At 33.2% G+C, this 21,585-nt stretch overlaps 1 protein-coding gene across 1 annotated transcript in view; it reads right to left on the minus strand.

Moving 5' to 3' along the window:
- The window catches only part of LOC124982705 (disintegrin and metalloproteinase domain-containing protein 5-like), an 80,851-nt gene that overhangs the window by 49,542 nt on the left and 9,724 nt on the right, over positions 1-21,585 (minus strand). Inside the window, 5 exon segments of the mRNA XM_047549668.1 lie at positions 2,153-2,342; positions 5,147-5,280; positions 15,162-15,243; positions 16,090-16,253; positions 16,439-16,510. Coding sequence (XP_047405624.1) covers positions 2,153-2,342; positions 5,147-5,280; positions 15,162-15,243; positions 16,090-16,253; positions 16,439-16,510 — 642 coding nt within the window.

Consider the following 21,585-nt stretch of genomic DNA (forward strand, 5'->3'; position numbering starts at 1 on the left):
TTTTTCCTCTTTTTCCAGTTTCCTAAGGCAGAAGCTTAGATCATTAATTTAGCTCTTTCTTCATTTCAAATATACAATTATTAAATGTGACCAAATTTACTCTTGACCCTGATTTATATTCCTGCCAAGTAGTCATTTACATTTAGGACTGGTACTGATTTTTGTATGTTGATTTTGTATTGGACAATTTACTGAATTTATATCTTAGTTCCAATGCTTTTTTGTGGAATAATTAGCATTTTCTATATACATGCACATCATCTGCAAATAGACATAATTTTACTTTTTTCTTTTGAAAATGTGTGCCTTTGATTGCCTTCTTTCTGATTGTTCTTGCTAGAACTTATAATACTATGTTCAATAGAAGCAGCATCAATAGAGATGACCATTCTGTTAATGTGATATGTAATAGTACCCCACCCAGTCACATTTTATAATTATTCCAAGGTGTTAACACATATATATTATACATGTTATATATCGTATAGTATTCAATTATTTAATTTTAAATACTTAAGTGAAATATTGCATCAATACTCATAAGAAATATTGGTCTATAATCTTTTCTTTTTGAGTTTTTTTATTTGTTCTTTTTAGTTATACATGACAGTAGAGCTATTTTGACATATTTACACAAACATGGAGTATATCTTATTCTTATCAGGATCCCAGTCTTGTGAATGTACACAATGTTGAGATTCACTGTGAGGTATTCATATATGTACATAGGAAAATTATGTCAGATTAATTCTACTGTCTTTCCTATTCCTATCTTCTTTTCTTATAGTCTCTATCTGGCTTAGGTCAAAGCAATGCAGGCTATGCTGGTCATGACTCTAGATGCTGAAGTGGTGGGAAACATCAGTGGTCCAGGCACTGTGATGTTGAGTGTTGCATAAATACTCAAGAATGGTATGGTGCAGATGAAACTTGGGTTCTGGGGGATAAGAAATGTAGTAATGATGGCTCCACTTCCCTGGGAGGCAAGGCACCTCAGCAATTCAGACTATGGATAACTTCTCCATATGCAGAAAGACAGGACACTGGGTGTTTAACTCATAGAGCAGGGAGGCACAGCTCAGAAAAGCCTGTTTTTCTGGTCAGAAGTGTACCACATCAGCTCCAATATTTAACAGCTACTCTTTCAGGCCTGGATTCTGAGAAGCCAGTATCAAGGCAAAGCAGTAAGAATGTGGGAGATAAGTGCTTCCTAGGTAGCTTATTCCTGGGAGACCCAATAGATGCAGCACCTGACTGAGAAAAATTGCGTACTACTGTGTGAGTATAGTTTAATGATGGTAGGACCATAGAGATGAAGTAGTTACCAAAGCAGCATACACGTTTTCGGAGATTCTGGTTTCAAGATGCCACAATACTCTAGCATTGCGTCATGGGTAACAGACCACAATCTGGATTTGTGGACTGGAGTACTGCAGGATTATCCTGTATCAAACCTGAAGGTGTTGGAAGCAGTAGTGTGAACCAGTAGGAGCCTCTTGCTTACATTTTACCTGAAAGGAAAAATCACTCCTGGTTCTGAGATGATACCAAGTGGTAGTATTTTGTAGCAGGGACAAGATATTCTTTATGGTCTCTATGTGGTCAAACTTAATAGCTGTACTCCACAGGGTTTCCACCACTTACCATCTTGCTGATGTCCCTCTGACATCTTTCATCTTTGTTTTGATTTTAGGCTTATATTTTTATATTTTTGACAAATAATAGACAATTTGAGAATATTTTAATTGATATCATTTGAAAATATGATTTGTATATATTATCAAACACATTTTGCTATTCTACTGGATACTATCTATTTTCTTCTGAAGTCTTGTAGACTTCTCTTACTACTGTTGTTAAAAGCACATAGTTCAGCAGCTTAGATAGTCTTTGTGGTCATTAAATTTTTAGCTAATACACTAAATACTGACTGAAGGCAATATCTGCAGATAAATATTATTTAAGAAACCTATTCATTCTCTTCCAAAAATAAAATTAGGAAATGTAAAGTTTTCCATATTCCCAAAAAAATGTCCTTTTTGAATCTTTCTTCTTTCTTACTGAAAGATAAAGTTTGTTTTTCTTTTCTTTTCCTACTTTTATATACAAATATAAGAAACTGAGAAGAATTTGGAAAAAAGTTTCTACTAACCATTGAAGTGCCACAATCACATTGTTCACCTTCTTCAATCAATCCATTGCCACATATTTTCCTTTGTGCTTCTACACGAACTGGTACATCAAAAGGATTACTCTCAAGACATGTGAGGCCATGTTTTGAGGCCAAATATTTAAAATCATCCACACTACAAGTGCTAAAATCCTTTATACCCCCGGAGTATCTAAAATATAAAAATATGGATATGACAAAAATTATTGCTCTATATCTCTATATTTTTCATGCTTTGGGGAAAATTTCAAGAGCATTCACTATTCTTTGTGGAAAAAAATAAGTACACTTTTAAAAACATCAATTATATTGTTAATGCTTTAACAAATTTTATAATTCCACCAAGAAAAGAACAAAAGTAATATATTCCAAAAATTCTTCTCTGTCATAAATAAGAACTAGGTTAGGCAATCCCTCAATATCTGTAAAGGATTTGTCCCAGGGTCCCCTGTGCTCCAAATCTAAATATCAAAATTCACAAATGTGAAAATCATTAATATATATTTAAGAAATTTATATGTATACATATATATGTAACATTTTATACATATATGTATATATATATAAAATCTCCTATGACCTTCGAGTTCTTAAACACAAGAACTGTGTCATTCTTATTTCTTATCTAGTGCCAAACAACTGAATTTTTAACTTTTGGCCTCAATATTTAATATTTTTATATATTTAATTCTATTTTTCACTGTTTCTGTAAATGTATGAATGTTAGTGTCAATAATATTAAGAACATATTTTGTGCCCTTCATAATTACAAATTTTCATATAAAAATTGGTTATAGATTTCTCATTGAGAAAACATGGCATAGACTTAATTTTCCTGCTTTTCCTCACTAGGTATGAATTCTGAAAATAATGCGAGACTCTAAGAAGAATTCAGAAAAATCAACAGATAGGTAAACATGTTTGGACTCATAGAACAAGAGGAAGGACATAGTACCTGGGTATCTTATATCTCTCCACCCAATAAAAGATGATCTAGGTTTTTCAGAACCACAACCTGGCAACAAAATGTAACTCAGATATGTTCCTTATTCCCTGTACCCCAAGACCAAATGCAAATCCTACTGAAAGCACAAGGTAATCCTGGCACCACCAGAAAGTAAGATCAATTAGAATCTTACTTTTGGGGATTGGGATTGTACTGTAACTACTAGAGAGAACAATGTGGTTCCCCAAAAAACAAAAACAGAACTTCCATGAGATTCAGAAATCTCCCTACTGGGTATACACCCAAAGTAAATTAATGTGTCAAAAGACACCAGCATGGTGTTCATAATAGAAGGAAGATCAGTAGAGTACAGTAAGTGGATCAGGGGATGGGAGAAGGGAAGGGAAAGGAATGAGATTCATCAAATTATGTTATGTGCATGTATGTATATAAATATGGCATAATGAATCCCACAACTAAGTATGATTGTAATGCACCAATAAAAATAGCAATAATAATAATAATAATAATAATAATAATAATAATACCTGCACTCCCATGTTTATTAAAGCACTATTCTCTACTGCCCAAGATATGGAATCAATGTAAATATTAATCAACAAATGAAGCATATTTTTGCAATGGAATACTATTCAGCCATAGAAAGCATGAAATTCTATCATTTACAACATTATGTTAAGTAAAAAAAAGTCAGGCACAGAAAGGCAAACACCACATCATCCTATTCATAAGTAGAATACAAAAAAAAAAATTGACCTTATAGAAATTCAGAAATTCAGAGTAGAATAGTGATTACCAGAGGTTGGGAATATAGACAGGGGAGATAGCAAAAAGTTCATTAATGAATACAATATTATAGTTTGATAGAATGAGTAAGTTCTGGTGTTCTCTGGCATGGAAGGGTGAATACAATGAAAAGTAATGGACTAATATATCTCCAAAATGGTTAGAACAGAGGATTTTGGATGAATTCACCATAAATAAAGAATAAAAGTCTAAGATGACAGATACGCCAATTACTCAGAACTGAACAATGCCCAATATATACAGGAAACAAAACATCACAATGTACCTTAGAAATTTGTACAAATACTATGTGTTGATCAAAAATAATAATAAAATAAATATCAAGAAGAAAGCACAAAAGATAAAAAGCATGAGTGAGAATATTAGGGTGGACATACTATTATACCCTGTTGGTGGAAACTAAAACTAGTGTAACCATTAATGCAAATAGTATAGAGGTTCCCCAAAAAGTTAAAAATAGAACTACCATTTGACAGAAATCCCACTACTGGGTATATATTCAAAGAAAATAAATCAGTTTGCTGAAGAGATACCTGAACTCACATGTTTATTGCAGCATTGTTCACAATAGCCAAGAAGATACAGAATCAACCTGTGTTCAATGAATGCATAAATCAAGAAAATATGTCATATATATAATATACATATATGTGTGTATATATACATATGTACATATATATATATATAATCAGAATACTACTCAGCCATAAAATAAAAAACAAAATATCATTGGAATTTTAATATGTATTACATTAAATCTGTAGACTGCTTGGACATTAAGAACATCTTAATGAGAATTTTAATGAGCAATGACTCTCTTTCCATTTATTTGTGTCTTCTTCAAATTCTCTCACCAATGTATTATAGTTTTCAGTATATGAATCTTTTACAATAACTAAAATTTCACAATTTACATTGATTATAAAGGGTGTCCTTGAACTAATCACAAGAAAAGATTATGATCCAGATTCTAGAAAACAGGAAAGAGGGAGAGTTTCCCTAGGTATAGAGAATCCTGAGAGCCCATGACCTATTTTGGTTAAGTGTTCTATTTGCATTTGAAGAGAAAGTTAATTTCAAAGTTGTCTTGAGTAGTGTTCTATCATTACCAATCACTTTAATTTGATTAATAGAAATATAATACTAAACAAAAAGAAAGATAAAAAAGAAATATGTGTACTTAACAAAGAACATTATCTTACACTGCATTTGGTGTCATTGTGCATGCTTCTCCTGTGCAATAGCAGTGGGCCCTATCGTAAGTCAATCCGATATTAACTCCGAGCAACTGAACAATAGCAACAGCATATGACTCCCAGGATAAACCCTCTGAATACTAAATATGAAGAAAAAAGAAAAAACTTCTATTAAGAATTATTACAAGTTATAAAATAAAGCAATATTAACTATAATGAAAAAATAGTATATTTAAAGCTCATTTTTTAAACTCATTAATGTATTCAAGGCACCTGTGTTGATGTAATTTATAGTAGAGTTATATAAACTTTTCAATGGTCAATTTATTAAACATGAATGAGTCAAAATAATATTTAAATTTAATTTCACTTACTGATAACTCAAGTGATCCCATCAATTCCAAAGACCTCACACATCACATTGGCATTGTTTCTTTGAATTAAACAGTATATATTTAATATTTTATTTTAACAATCAGTTCTTTATTCCTTCTGTAATAGGCAGCTTCTAAAATTGGTCTCAATTTTTCTTGCATCATGGTATTCACACACTGTGTAATTATACTCCGTTGAGTAGAGTCAAGCTTTCACTAATGTTTCGGACATTTCAGTCTACCCTCAAAGGAGAGTTAGTCATTTCATTTTCTGGAAGGATTGAGCCCATGCAAGCCTTCCTTTCCTATCTCATCTTTGATTAAAATAATTTAAGGAAGAAATAAAGTATAGGAAATATTTTTTACTAAACTTTGCACACTCCATTTCATCTACTCTCCAGAAGAGAAAATATTGTTCACTTTTGAAGGGTAAAAAAAAATACCAACCAATTAACTAAGATCCCAAGGAATCCCAAGGAAAAAAAAAAGATACATAAGATACATAGGATGAATACAAGCCCTAGAAAAGAGAGCAAAGTGGATCCCAAATTCATCCTTCTATACTCTATAGATCATGTGACTAAGATACTGAAGAGTATGTCTCCTATATTTTTGTCATCAAACCATTGATAGTTGGGAGGAAGAAGAGATTTTTTTTTTCTTCTCATATACTGTTGCTTTCGTCAGCATTGTCCAACCAGCAGCATTTTGTCTCTAAAGTGGAAGTTTATTCCAGCAATTTCAGTTAAATTCAGGATCAATTGTTTCACAGCTCCAGCTTCTTCCAGTACTATCATAACCCCTAGAATTTGAAAGTAGCAGCAGTTAGAGGCACCACTTCTTCCTCCATGGACCACTTGTGAAAAACCCACAGGTAATATCATAATGATAAAAACGGAAAGCCTCTCCTCAGATCAGATACAAGGCAGGGATATCCACATTCAACAGTTCTCTTCAACATGGTACTGGAAACACAAGCAAGAGAAATCAGGCAAGAAAAAGAAATAAAAGGCATCCAAGTCGGGGGTGGGGGCAGGTTTCAAGATGGCAAAATAGAGAAGGTTGCTTTCCTGGTTGCTCATGGTGTGAAACCAAGAAAGCAAATAGGTAGCTTCTCAACAAAAAAGGGAGCAGGGGACTTTACTAGAATTTGATACTGAACAATAAAGAAGATTGTGGACAGAGGATATTGGATATAATAAAATAAGGAAGAAAGTGCCACCTCCACTGCCATGTGAAGCAACAACAATACCAGCTCTTCCAAAAGGAAAGTGGAGAGACAAGAGAATTACAGAAACCCACATTTTTAGGAGGCCGGAGTCATGTCTGGGTATGAAGAGTTTAAAGATCAAAGACACTGCCCATGTAAACTGAAAGGCATGGTGCACAATATCTTCATGCAGGAAAGAAGCCACATTTCTCTCAGTTGTGTGCTGAGGACACAGGAAGGAACCACTTTGCAGCTGAGGCATGGGGGCTGGCATGGGAGCCAATTCTGGGCAAACCTGAGTTTGGCCTGAAATAATAGCCTGGCAAACTCGCACTGCAGGACATATAGTATGCCTAAGAAACAGGAGAAATCAAACATGGAAAGGGATTTACACAGGGGAATGCTAGTTGTGGAAACCCACCCTTCTTTCCCCCTCCCACTTCAATATGGTTGCTTGCAGAACCAGGTGGGACAGACACACCTGGCTAGGAATTCCACAGGGTGGGGGCAGGAGAGATGGAGTTTGAAGACTGAATCCGAAAGTAGGAAACGTGGGGTCCACAGGTGACAGAGTGGCCTACAAATTGGCTCCTTCACCACTTGAGTGAAACCTAGGGGAGATCCCTAGGATGCAGTCTTCTAGTGTGGACTAGAAATTGCTGGGTCCTGACGGACCACTGATTTAAAATCTCCAGACCAACTGGCATTCATCAAAGAGTCTGGAGCCTACCTAAGCCTAAACCACCTCCAGGAGTTCCACCAATGAGATTACCGCTCTCACTCCAGCAACCCCACCCTAAGGTTGGAATGAGCATCAAATTGCAGACAAGCCCAAGTAACACTGTTGAAATGGAAGCTGAGACTCTTTTGAACTCCAACAAAAACAACTCTTCAGCTTTTCATTGAGATCTTTTTAGTTGTTGTTTCATTTTTTTCTCTGTTTAATTGGGATCTTAATGGTTTGTGGACATTCATTCATACGGGGTTTTTTCCTCATTTCTAGCATTTTTGACGCCAGTTATTTTTCAAGGACCAGTATTTTGAGAAGTAGGATGTTTGATTCTTTTATTTTTAAGTTTTAAATTTTTACTTTATATGTATTTTCTCTCACTTATCTGTTTCTCTTGGTTCTCTTTCTCTCTTTTCTTCTGCTAACAATCTCTACTATTCTCTTTTGCTCTACCTTTATTGTTTTTTTACTCCTATCATCTCTCCTCCTTCCTCAAAATCATAACAACCTATATATCACTTCTGTTCTCTCTCTGTTCACCATTTGAAATTATAAACCTTCTGCAAACTTATTGTTTATTGTAGGAAATGATCATATCATTTATGTTTACTGTAACAATTAACATTGTAGACAACACAGCAGAAACTATTTGCTTTAATGCTGCATATTGTTTGCATGGGTTTGTACTCTCATAAATGGTGAGGTACAGGAAACATTCAGGGACACTATAAGTCCACAAGGTAGAAACTCTCCTGCTCAAATCCATACTGTTAGATGGGGAGACACACAAACAACATTAAAAAGCAAAACAAATATCATCCCAAATGAATCAAGATGCTCCAGTAACAGAATTCATTGACACCACACTGAAAGAAATGTCAGAGAAGGTGTTTAGAATGTACATAGTGAAGTAAAGGACAGTAAGAAGTAAAATCAGAGAAAAAACAAGGAAGTAAAAGATCACTTCAGTAAAGACATAGAGATTCTGAACAAAATCAAGTAGAAATCCTTGAAATAAAACTAAAGTTAAAATAAAATTTAAAATTAATTGGAAAGCATCACCAGCAGACTATATCACTTGGAAGACAGAGTTTCAGACAATAAAGACAAAATATTCAATCTTGAAAATAAACTTGACCATGGAGAAAAGATGTTAAAAACCATGAACAGAAATTCTAAGAAATATGGGATAACAAGAAAAGACCAAATTTAAGATTTATCTAGATAGATGACAGCTCAGGGATAGAAACCAAATGACTGCACAATCATTTCAATGAAATAATATAAGAAAATTTCCCAAACCTAAAAAATGAAATGGAAAATAAACTACAGGAGGCTTACTGGACCCTAAATATACAAAATTGCAAAAGACATACAACAAGGCACATTATATGCCTAACATATAGAATAAGGATAGAATTTTAAAGAATCCCAGAGAAAAATGACAGGTCACATTAAGAGGGAAACTAATCTGGCTCTCAGCTGATTTCTCAACCCAGATTCTCAAAGCTAAGAGGTCTTGGAATAATATATACCAAGCTCTGGATAAAAATAGATGCCAGTCAAGAATACTACACCCATTAAAATTAAGCTATAGAATTGACAATGAAATAAAACCTTCCAGGATTTTAACTTTTAAACAAAAGTTTAAAAATTCACAACTAAAATAAAATATTACAATAAAATATTACACAAAGAAATTTTTTTAAAAAGTGAAAACCAGCAAACAGAGGAACTACACTATAAGACTAGTTAATCAAAGGAGAAACTAATTCAAATTAAAAACCAGAAGTAACTCAAAGTTACATGGAAAATCATTTTTCAATAAAAACATTGACTGTAAATGGCCTAAACATATCAATCAAAAGACACAGAATGGCAGATTGGATTAAAAAATAAGACCCAACAATATGCTATCTCCAAGAGACTCACATCAAAGGTAAAGACATCCACAGACTGAAGGATGGGAAAAGACATAACATTCACAATGACCTCATCAACAAGGAGGGGGTTCTATCTTCATATCAGATAAAGTGAACTTCAAATCAAAGTTAATCAGAAGGGACAAAGAAAGACATTTCATACTGCTTCAGGAAATTATACATCAACCAGATAGAGCAATCATAAATATTTAATCCCCCAAACAATGAAGATTTACATACATCAAACAAACCCTTCTCAATTTCAAGAAGCAAATAGACAACATCACAATAATACTGGATGACATTAACACACCTCCCTCCACTGGATAGACTACAGAAACAAAAACTACAGAAAGAAGCTATAGAACAAAATATATATATATATATATATATATACACTTAATAATTTTGACTCAACTGACACATAAGAATATTTCATACATCAATGACTGAATATGTTTTCTTCTCAGCAGCACATGAATACTTCTCTAAAATAGACCATATCTTAGGCCACAAAGAAACTCTTAGCAAGTACACCAAAAAACAAAGAGAATAACTTGTATTATAGCAGAACATTTCAGAATGAAATTAGTAATTAATGACAAAATAAACAATAGAACCTACTCTAACACCTAGACACAAAATAATATACTATTAAATGACCAGTGAATAGCAGAAGAAATTAGGGATTAAATTTTTTAAATACTTAAAGGTAAATGAGAATAGCAATACAACATATCAAAATCTCTGGGACACTATACAGGCAGTTCTAAGAGGAAAGTTCATTTCATTGAGCTCATTCAATAAAAGAATAGAAAGTCATCAAATAAATAACCTGACATTACACCTCAAAGACTAGAAAAAGTAGAACTAATCAACACCAAAAGCAGAAGACAGGAAATAAATAAAATAAGAGTGAACTCAATGTAATTCAAACAAAACAATTCAAAACATCAATGAAGCAAAAAGGTTATTCTTTGAAAAAAATAAAATTGGTAACCCATAGCCAAGTTAATAAAGAGAGAGAAAAAACTCAACATACTCAAATTGAACCCAAATTGAATCAGGAGGACATAGAAAAATTAAACAGATCAATTTCCAGCAATGAAATTCAAGATGCCATCAAAAGCCTAGAACCAGATAGTCTCAGATGAGTTCTACCAGAACTTTAAAGAAGAATGAACACCAATAATCCTCAAATTATTCCATGAAATAGAAAAGGAGGGAACCCTTCCAAACTCATTCTATGAAGCTAGTATCACCATGAACCAAAACCAGAAAAAGACACATCAAGGAAAGAAAACTTCAGACCAATATCCCTCATGAACATAGATGCAAAATTTCTTAATGAAATACCAGCAAACTGCATACAAAAATACATCAAGAAGATAGTGTGCCATGATCAAGTGGGGTTCATCCTGGGATGCAAGTTTGGTTGAACATACAGAAATCATTAAATGTAATTCATCACATCAACAGACTTAAAGACAAGAACCACGTGATTATCTCAATAGACACCAAACAAGCATTTGAGAAAATACAGGATCCATTCATGCTCAAAACACTAGAAAAACTAGGGATAGCAGGAACATAACTTAACATTGTAGAAGCTATATATGCTAAACCCAAGGCCAACATCATTCTAAACAGAGAAAAACTGAAAGCATTCCCTCTAAAAATGAAAACAAGACAAGAATGCCCTCTATCACCACTTTCATTCAATAAATTCCTGGAAACCCTAGACATAGCAGTTAGAAGAAATAATTAAAGTGATACAATTAAGAAAAGAAGAACTCAGATTATCCCTATTTGCTGATGACATAATTCTATATTTAGAAGATCAAAAACACTCTACCAGAAAACTTCTAGAACTCATAAATGAATTCATCAAGTAGTAGGATACAAAATTAACATCCATAAATCAATTTTATTCCTATATATCAGTAATGAATCAACAGAGAAATTAGAAAAGCTATCCCATTCACAATAGCCCCGAAGAAAACAAAATATTTGGGAATCAATCTAACAAAAGAGGTGAAAGATCTCTACAATGAAAGGCACAGAAGACTAAAGAAAGAAATTAAAGAAAACCTTAGAAGATGGAAATATCTCCCATGTTCTTGGATATGAGAATTAATATTATTAAGTGGTTATGATACCAAAAGCATTATACAAACTGAATGAAATTCTTATTCAGATTCTGATGGCATTCTTCATAGAAATAGAAAAAGCAGTCATGAAATTCGTTTGGAAAAATAAGAGGCTCAGAAAAGCCAAAGCAATCCTCACCAAGAAAAGTAAAGCAGGAGGCATCACAATACCAGACCTTAAATTATACTACAAAGATATAGTAACAAAAGCAGCATGGTATTGGCACCAAAACAGAAAGAGGATCAATGGTACACAGTAGAAGACACAGAGATAAGCCCACATAAATACAGTTTTCTCATACTACACAAAGTGCAATAAACATGCATTGGAGAAAAGATAGCTTCTTCAACAAATGGTGCTGGGAAAACTGAAAATCCATAGATAATAAAATGAAATTAAACCCTTCTCACCCTGCAGAAAACTCATTTCAAAGTGGATCAAGGACCAGGAAAACTGTGTCTACTAGAAGAAGTAGGTACAGATCTCCATCATGTTGACTTAGGAACCAAATTCCTCAACAGGAGTCCTAAAACTCAAGAAGTAAAACCAAGAATCAATAAAAGGGATTTTATCAAACTAAAAAGCTTTTTCACAGCAAAGGAACATGAAGGAATCAAGAACATGAAGAGATATACACAATGGAATATTAGTCAGCCTTAAAGAAGAATGAAATCATGGCATTTGCCAGTAAATGGATGGAACTGGAGAATGTTATGCTAAGAGAAATAAGTCAGTCCCAAAGAACCAAGGGCCAAATATTTTCTCTGATATGCAGTGCTAATTCACGATGGGAGTGGTGGGAATCAAGGTATTTTAAACTAGACAGAGGGGAGTGGATGAGTGAAGGGAGGGCAGAGGGTATGGGGGTAGGAATTATAGTAGAATGAATTAGATATTATTACCCTATATGCATATATGATTACATGACCTGTGTAACTCTACATCATGCACAACCAGATGAATGAGGAGTTATACTCCACTTATTTACAATGTGTCAAAATATAATGTCACATATAACTAATTAGAACAATTTTTTTTAAAAAAGGGAAATACTAGGGAATGATATTGGCCAAATTATTGTTATATTGTGTACATGTATGAATATATAAAAACAAATCCCACCATTATGTACAACTATACTGTAGCAATTAAAAAATGTGGAAAAATTTTATAAACAAATAAAAAATAAAAACAAAAATGTAATAAAAACTGAAAAAAAAAATGAACATGAAGAGAGAGCCTAGAGAATGGGAGAAAATCTTTGCCACCTGCACCTCAGATAGAGCATTAATCTCCAGGATATATAAAGAACTCAAAAATTTAACACCAAAAAACAAATAACTCAATAAATGAGAAAAGGATCTAAACAGACACTTCACAAAAGAAATACAAATGGTCACAAATATATGAAAAAATATTCAACATCCCTAGCAATTAGAGAAATGCAAATCAAAACTACACTGAGATTTCATCTCACTCCAGTCAGAATGGCAATTATCAAGAATACAAGTAACAGTAAATGTTGGCAAGGATATGGGGGAAAAGGTACACTCATACATTGTTGGTGGGACTACAAATTGGTGCAGCCACTCTGGAAACAATATGAAAATTTGGAATGGAATCACCATTTGACCCAGCTCTCCCACTCCTTGGCATAAACCCAAAGAACTTAAAATCAGCATACCACAATGATGTAGCCACATCAATGTTTACAGCAGCTCAATTCACAATAGCCAAACTATGGAACCAACCTAGGTGCCATTCAACAGATGAATGAATAAAGAAAATGTGGTACATATACACAATGGAACATTCCTCAGCCATAAAGAAGAATGAAATTATGGCATTTGCAGGTAAATGGATGGAACTAGAGAATATCATGCTAAGCGAAATAAGCCAATCCCCAAAAACCAAAGGCCAAATGTTCTCTCTCATATGCGGATGCTGACTCACAATAGGTGGGTGTGGGGGATACACCCTAATGGCGGCTGCACCCTCCTGACAACCTCTTCCTCATACGTGGCACTGCCTGATCCACCAACAGTTTACCCGGACTTCTTTGTACTGCCACTCTCCCCCGGAAACTGAAAAATGTGTTCGTACCCAGCAACTCCCTGATTGGCCTGCTCATCTCTACCAGCTACTGTTTGGGATTGGTTAGCAGCAGTTCCGTGAACGTGATCAGCTTGTGCTTGCCATTTAGTCCTATGGGACTCTCTCCCCTGCGTGATTCCCCGTGCCTTGCTGACCTTTAAGCTGATTGGTTCCCATCTAGACCCCACCCTACATAAAAGCTGTGTAACTCCCTCAATAAACGAGTTCCTGCTGTGCTTCGTGCGCTGACAGACCTCCCGGCTCTGGTGGGTTTCCATTGCCTCCGACACTCATCATCCTGCTCGCCCGTATTCTCCTCAGGCAGGCCCTGAGGAGATACATCGGAACTTGTTGCTCGACAGGGAGCAACAGGTGGGTGAGAGTTACCAGTGGAGGTTCACTGGATTGGATAGTGGGTAAAGGGCTGGATAAAGTGGGGATCGGAATGGGAAAGACTTTCCTATGTTCGTATATGAATACATAACCAGTGTAACTCCACATCAAGTACAACCACAAGAAGGGAAGCTATACTCCATGTACATGTAATATGTAAAAATACATTCCACTGTCATGCATAACTAAAAAGAACAAATTTAAAAAATGAAACTTCCAAAAAGAAACATTATTTTCAAGGGTAATTTTCAATGACACCAATGATCCAAACAACTGCTGATGGGTTCTTCTCAAATCCTGGTTGAGAGATAAGCAAAAGCAAGATGGAGAAATAAAAACAAGTGCCAAGGAAGTATCAGATTATTCTTTAACCTCAGTGAAAACATAATCTCACAACTAGCTTTAGACTTAACTAATCAATCAGTATTTTTTTTATGGCAAAGGTGGCAAGGAGACACTAAAATAAAATTAAAACTTATCTAACCTGTCAATGACAATTTGTGCTTTGTACACACCACTAGAAAGTAACAAATAGGTCAATACATAATCATAGTGCAGATATCTTTTTCTGACATACTCTCAATTTAGTTCCCCTTTCTAATTTGTGTATGACTCAGTTGTACAAGGAATGTGACCCTTTAGTAAGAAATTATTCTCCCTTTCTCCAGGAAACAATATATTAGTAATATTCAATAGTAGATCTTTAGTACAACATTCTGCTCCTCCCAAACACAAGAATTTAATGCAATAATATACAAATTACTGTTAAAAGGCAATGAATTTTTTAATAAAAAGTATATAGTGTATACCAATAATTAAACTAGAAAATCAATAAACTAAAAAACATAAAATCATAGTAACTATATAATTAGTGTTGATGAATAGCACACCAATGTTCAAAGAAGTTAAAATTTGACTTACAAAGACCAAACATGCTTTTAAAAAAATATGATATTAATAATCAGTTGGACTTTCCAATATCCTATTTTTAAAGCAATGTTTAAAGTTTTTTAGTGTTCCCAAGTATGAATATAAAAGCTATACAAGGATGTGTGAAATATTAGTAATATATTTATTCTTGCTTTAAAATACTTAGGAAATTTTAAACATAAAAATAGTGGAAGCAAATTAGATAATGATTACATACCAGAGCAATTACTGCATCATAATTTTCATTACATACTTTTCCTGGAAATGTGACACCTATAGAGGCAGCATGTTTCACAAAGCTAAAAAATAAAAATTTTACTCACAAGTGTATTTAAAGTAGTATTACTAATGAAAATAGTTTTCACAGCAGAAAATACTATTGAATAATTACTGGGTCAAACACCATGTTTCTCTCAATTATACTAAATACATTGTTTCTCCAAGTTTCAATGTTAAGAACATTTCAATATATCAATTTTGAATTTAATAAACATCTCAAAATATAAAAGACAAGACCTAACAACTGATGCAAAGTGTCATTTCACTGTTATAATTTTCATTCTGGTTCACTCTACACTTACATCCTAAAAATTCAATTTTCTCTGACCCTAATTTTTCATTTAGGCTTTTTTTACATTAGATCCTAGGCAATATGACAATTTAATATATTCATTTCATTAAAAATAAAAATATAAGAATTAATTAGATAAGTGTCAGGAATGTAGAGATACAATAACAGGCAATAAAAGTTTATAAGCCAAAGAGAAGCAAGAAATTGTAACATTCATAATTAAGCTCTTTCAGTTATTCCAATTCCATTTACATGATTTTACTTTTTTTCATTACTTAATTTTATTGTGGCAGTGATAACATGCAATCTACCTTCTTAAAACATCAAGTGTACCTTACCATATTGAATAATATTGTACATCAGATCTCTAGTAGTTTTTCTTTATTAAAATTTTAAGCTTTATCTCATATTAGCTTGAGGACAAAGACTTTAGCTTACGTTTTTTCATATCCCATGATATCCATCAAATTAGTAGAACAAAATACATGCAAACATGCATGTTTTCCATGATTAACATATAAGGTCATCTTGGTTTATTCCTTTAGCATTATGAAATGCAAAACTCTGTACTTACACAAATAAGAAAGAAATGCTATATTGTAATTTTAAGTTGTCTTGTTTCCATTGTAAAAATCTAAATAACACATTCTCAGGAGGTCCTACAGTAGAAATCTTGTTTTTATTTGACCAGATTTTAATGGAAGATAGCATAATAGTCAGTTTTAACTGGGCAAGCATCTAAAGGACAAAGATAAATGAGAAATTTTAAATAAGTTTGAACATTCTATTTACACTTTTATGAAAATATATTTAATACGGTATTTTGGTTACAGAAAATCTTCAAGAGCACAACAAGCTACTAGACATATTAATTCATATTATCTATATTTTTAAAAATATATAAATGATTTTTAAAAACTTACAGTGTTAACAAGGCCAACGATATGAATGACCTTCTGTGTTACAGTCTTTATGTCAGAGCCCATATAATCAAACTGAAAAAGATAAATTATTTTAAAATTGAGTTTATGTTTATGTTCTTTTATGAATATGACATACTGAATCCCTCAATGATAAATAATGCATCAATAAAAAATTTTAAAAACTGGTGGATGTAATTAATATATAACATCCCTTTCAACTGAAGTCTGGAAAATAATGATACATAATAACAATAAAAACATTCAATAACATAATTGTAACAATGTTTAATGCCCTTGACATTGGGAACAAGGTGGTAACCAAGGTACTAGAGCTATTATATTCTCATAGAGGCATTAATTTGAATAGCCATTCATGTACCGATCTACCTTCACAAGAAAATGAGGAAGCCAGGTAAGAGACCACAGTACCTGGTTTTAGCATAATAAAAGTGAGAAAATAGCCAGGCACAGTGGTGTACACCTATAATCGCAGAAGCTCAGGAGGCTGAGGCAGGAGGATTGAGAGTTCAAAGGCAGCATCAGCAAAAGTGAGGTGCTAAGCAACTCAATGAGACCCCGTCTCTAAATAAAATACAGAAAATAGGGCTGGAGATGTGGCTCAGTGATTGAGTGCCTCTGAGTTCAATCCCTGGTACCCAAAAGAAAAAAAAAATGGAAGAAGAGATAAAAATATTCATAAAAGTTTTTGAAAACCTCAACACTTCTCTCAACAATTGCTAGAACACTTAGACAAAAAACCAGCAAGGATTTAGAACACTTAGCAACAGCATGAACCTACAGTACCTATTCAATACTCCAGTCAACAATAGCAGAATACAAATTCAAAATAATTCAAATTATACAAAGGGGGTGTTTTGACCACAATGAAAATAAAAGAAAAAGAAAAAAATAGGAAAATCATCCAAATAATTGGAAACTAAATAACCTACTTCTTAATAATAATAATCCATGGATTAAATTAAAAGTATTGAAGAAAAATTTTTTTAATTATTTTTTTATTTTTACAGACTGCATTTTGATTCATTGTACACAAATGGGGTACATCTTCATTTCTATGGTTGTGCATGATATAGATTCATACCATTTGTGTAATCATACAAGTACATAGGGTAATGATGTCTGTCTCATTCCACCATTTTTCATATCCCACCTCCCTCTCATTTCCCTCTATGTAGTCTAAAGTTCCTCTGTTCTTCTCTCACAACCCCCAATCCCATTATATATCATCATCCACTTATCAGGGAAAACATTCGGCCTTTGGTTTTTTGAGTTTGGTTTATTTCACTTAGCATGATATTCTCCAATGCCATCCATTTATCTGCAAATGCCATAATATTATTCTTCTTTATGGATGAATAATATTCCATTGTGTATATAAACCACAGTTTCTTTATCCATTCATCTGTTGAAGGGTATCTTTTAAAGTATACATTCAGCAAAATGAAATGAAAATATAACATCAAAATTTGTGGGCCACAGAAGTTCTTGGAAGACAATAGAATTCAGTGTATACATTTTCTAATATTAGGAGTCATGTGGTTTCATCTATTACATGAAAATTTATAACCCCTTCGAATTATTTTAGCACATGATTTGAACACATATGATCACTTTTAATTTTAAAAATAGTACCTTCCAATACCAATATTTTTTAAATCTATCTTTATCATCTTTAATTGTTATGACACTTTTATGAAACTAATGACCTTGGGTATATTGCTAGATTTTTTATTTTATTTATTTTATGTGATAGTATCACTTTATGTAATAGCATCTGTTTTCATTGATAAATTAAAATAAATATTTTAATGTCTGATATATCCAATTCCCTTATTTCTTTTTCATACAGTGCTTTCTAACTTAATCATACATGCTTATTTTTCATGTGAACTTTATTTTCGTTGTACTAAGAACATTTAACATGAGATTTACCCTCAGTAAAAACAAGTGTATACTATAGTGTGGCTAACTATAGGCACTATCTTATATAACTGATCTCTAGAACTAACTCATTTTGCATAACTAAAACTTTATAACCACTGGACAGCAGCTCCCTGCTCCCCTCAATTCCCATAGTCCCTGGAAAACCATCATTCTCTTGCTTCTTTGAGTTTGATTTCACTTAAACACTTCAGATAATTGAAATCACACAGTATTTGTCCTTCTGCAATTTTTTATTTAACTTAAAGTAATGTCCTCCAGGTTCATCATTCTTATCACATAATACAGGGTTTATTTCTTTTTAAAACTGAATAATACTTCATTGCATGTACATACCACATTTTCTTTATCTACTTATCTGCTAATGGATATTTATGTTGTTTCCATATCTTGGCTAATGTGAAAAAAAATATGTCAATGAGCATATCACTTGGAGAGAATACACACATCACTTTGAGATCCTGATTTCAATTCATTCAAATGTATATGCAGAATTGTGAGCAATAGATCATGGGGTAATTCTATTTTAAAAACTTTAAGGAACCCTCTCCAAACTGTTTTCAATTTCCATTGTACAATGGATCTTTTTTCTTTTCATCCTTATGAACACTTTCTTTCCTTTTTAACTCTCTTTTCTTTCTTTGGTATTTGCCAGTCTAACAGGTATGAGGTGAGAGATCATTTAGATTTGCATTCTTGTGAGGACTAGTGTTGTTGACCACCTTTTTTCATACTGTTGACAATTTGCATGTCTTCCTGCCTGAGGAACAAAGTTTTTCTTATTTTCAGAAGCCTGCAATCTCTTCTCCTCTCAGCTGTGTGACCATGTCAGTTTTGCCAGTGTTCTGTGTGAGGTAAAACAGAAATTGGACCCCCTAGTTGTTCACTACATGTCTGGGAATAATCCATTCTTCCTTTCCTCTTCACAGAGGAAAAGCCTCAAAGAAAGTGTTGCACTGAAGGGTCACTGCATAATAATGTAGTCCTCTTTCCACTCTTAAGTAAGAAGTTTCATTTCAATGCCTTCTCTAAGCCACACAGGTTTGAGTTGGTTTCAAGAAAATGGCCATAACCCTCACTGTCCTCCGGTCTCTGGACTACATCAGTGCTTTCAATACTCTGTGTGAGGTGAGCCAGAAGTCTGTCCCTCAGGGAGCTCACTGAAAGGCCAGCACTATTGGTCACTTACCACACTCGCCCCACCCCCACCCCACGAGCCCAGCCACCTCCTTAACAGGAAGGAATTATAATCTCTCTTGATTCTGAACCTTGATAGTGCAGGAGAATGGCCAATGCAGGTAAAGTAAAATTCTTCCATTTACCTGTTTCTATGTGACTTATCTGAGGTTTGTGCTCATCTGGGATGCTGTAACTTTTTGATTAGGTTCTGGACTTTTAAGAAAAGTGTTCTGTTACTTATGTAATTGTTAGGTCTGTTGGGGTAAAGAGGCCTGGAACTTCCTATCTTGCCATCTTGTTATATGTCACTTCCCCATGTGAACTTTCCTATCTCCAAAATTTCATTAATATTTTTATTACATTTATAAATTGCCTTGGGAAGAATTTATTTCTTTCCATTATTGTTTTTTTCCTAACTAATAGCAATGAATGCCTTTCAATTTTTATGTTTGCTTGTGTGTATTTCAGGAATGTTGTAAAAATTTCCCTATATAAGATTTACATTTTCTTATTAAGTGTATTTCTAAGATTTTTCTCTTTTATTGTTGGTATTTAAAAGAAAATCTTCACACTGTTTATATATTTCATATTGGTTACTGCTTTGATAGTGTCAAACCAATCACATTTCTTGTGGAAAAGAAAGAAAACTATTTTAGATAAATGTGTCAATTTGTAGTTGGTTTCCATAAAAACTTAAGTTTTTTGTATTTATTTTTAAATATGGGAAAATCTGTTCTTTTGCTCTAGTGATCATTTTGATATAATACTCTTATTTATCATTTTTTAACCTCTGTGCATCTTTTCCAAAATGATTGTATAAATTTATATCCCTAGTTATGGTATGAAAATTCTCACTGCTCTACACCTATAGGAACAGTTAGAATTTTCAATCTTATTAAATCTGTAGCATTATTTCATTGTGATTGTTTCCACTTCTAAAGAAAAGCACATCAAATATAAAACACACACACACCAAAAGTGCACAGATCAGTTAATCATTATGAGAAACGTCTATTCTTCAATCCATGCCTAATGACCCTCCCAATCACTATTTTCTCTCGGTCCTCTTCCCTAAATTCTAGATGTATTAATTCTTTTTGAAATTTATAAATGAAATTATAGTGTAAATCAAAAATTTCCTCTGTGATTGGCTTCTGCTGCTATTTTTAAATTAAGTCAAATGCTCTTTAAAGCATAAATTGAAAAGATCATGTGACTTTTCTTTGTATTAAATTATATGAATTATTTTTAAATGTTATTCCACCTCCCTTAATGAGGGTGTGTGTGGGTATATGGGTGTGGGTGTGTGCGCGTGCATACCATTCCGTTTATGAATATTTTTGTGAATATTTGTGATTTGTGCATCTAGGTGAATGAGTGCTATGAATCTCTAGTTTATCTCATAAGACAAGCTAGAGGGAGTTCCATATCTACCTATTAGATGGAAGAATTTGTCTAAGATATGATTGACCCCCTAAAATGGTGCTAGAATTTCCCAATAAAAACATTAGAACTTGAAAGTTTTCAATTTAGAAACTTGTTTTAAAAATTGTATGGCTGGGATGTAACTCAGTGGGAAGCACTTGCCTCACATGTCTGAGGCACCGGGTTTGATTCCCCAACACTGAAATAAATTAAGTTGTAAAATTTGACTTTATTTTAAAATATATCTTATAGTTATTCACTGTCAGCTCTTATAAATTGTAATTTTCAAGGACTCTTCCTATCATGTCTAAATCTTCAAGGTTTTGCCCCCTCAAAAGAAATGCTTATTATAAGCCTTCACATTTTTTATAGACTATAAGGTTTGTACTGATTTTCCCATTTCTATTTCTTATATTGTTTTTTATAGAAAAGGATATGTCATTTTCTATATTTCTTGACTAATCTCACCACAGGTTTATCAATTTTATCAGTTTTCTACTGTACCAAATTTTGGGTTGTAAATGATTTCTGTTTTTTCTGCATCCATAATTTGTGCTCCTACCCTTATTTTCTTTATTCTA

The sequence above is a fragment of the Sciurus carolinensis genome, chromosome 4 (assembly GCF_902686445.1).
Source record: "Sciurus carolinensis chromosome 4, mSciCar1.2, whole genome shotgun sequence".
Taxonomy (NCBI): Eukaryota; Metazoa; Chordata; class Mammalia; order Rodentia; family Sciuridae; genus Sciurus; species Sciurus carolinensis.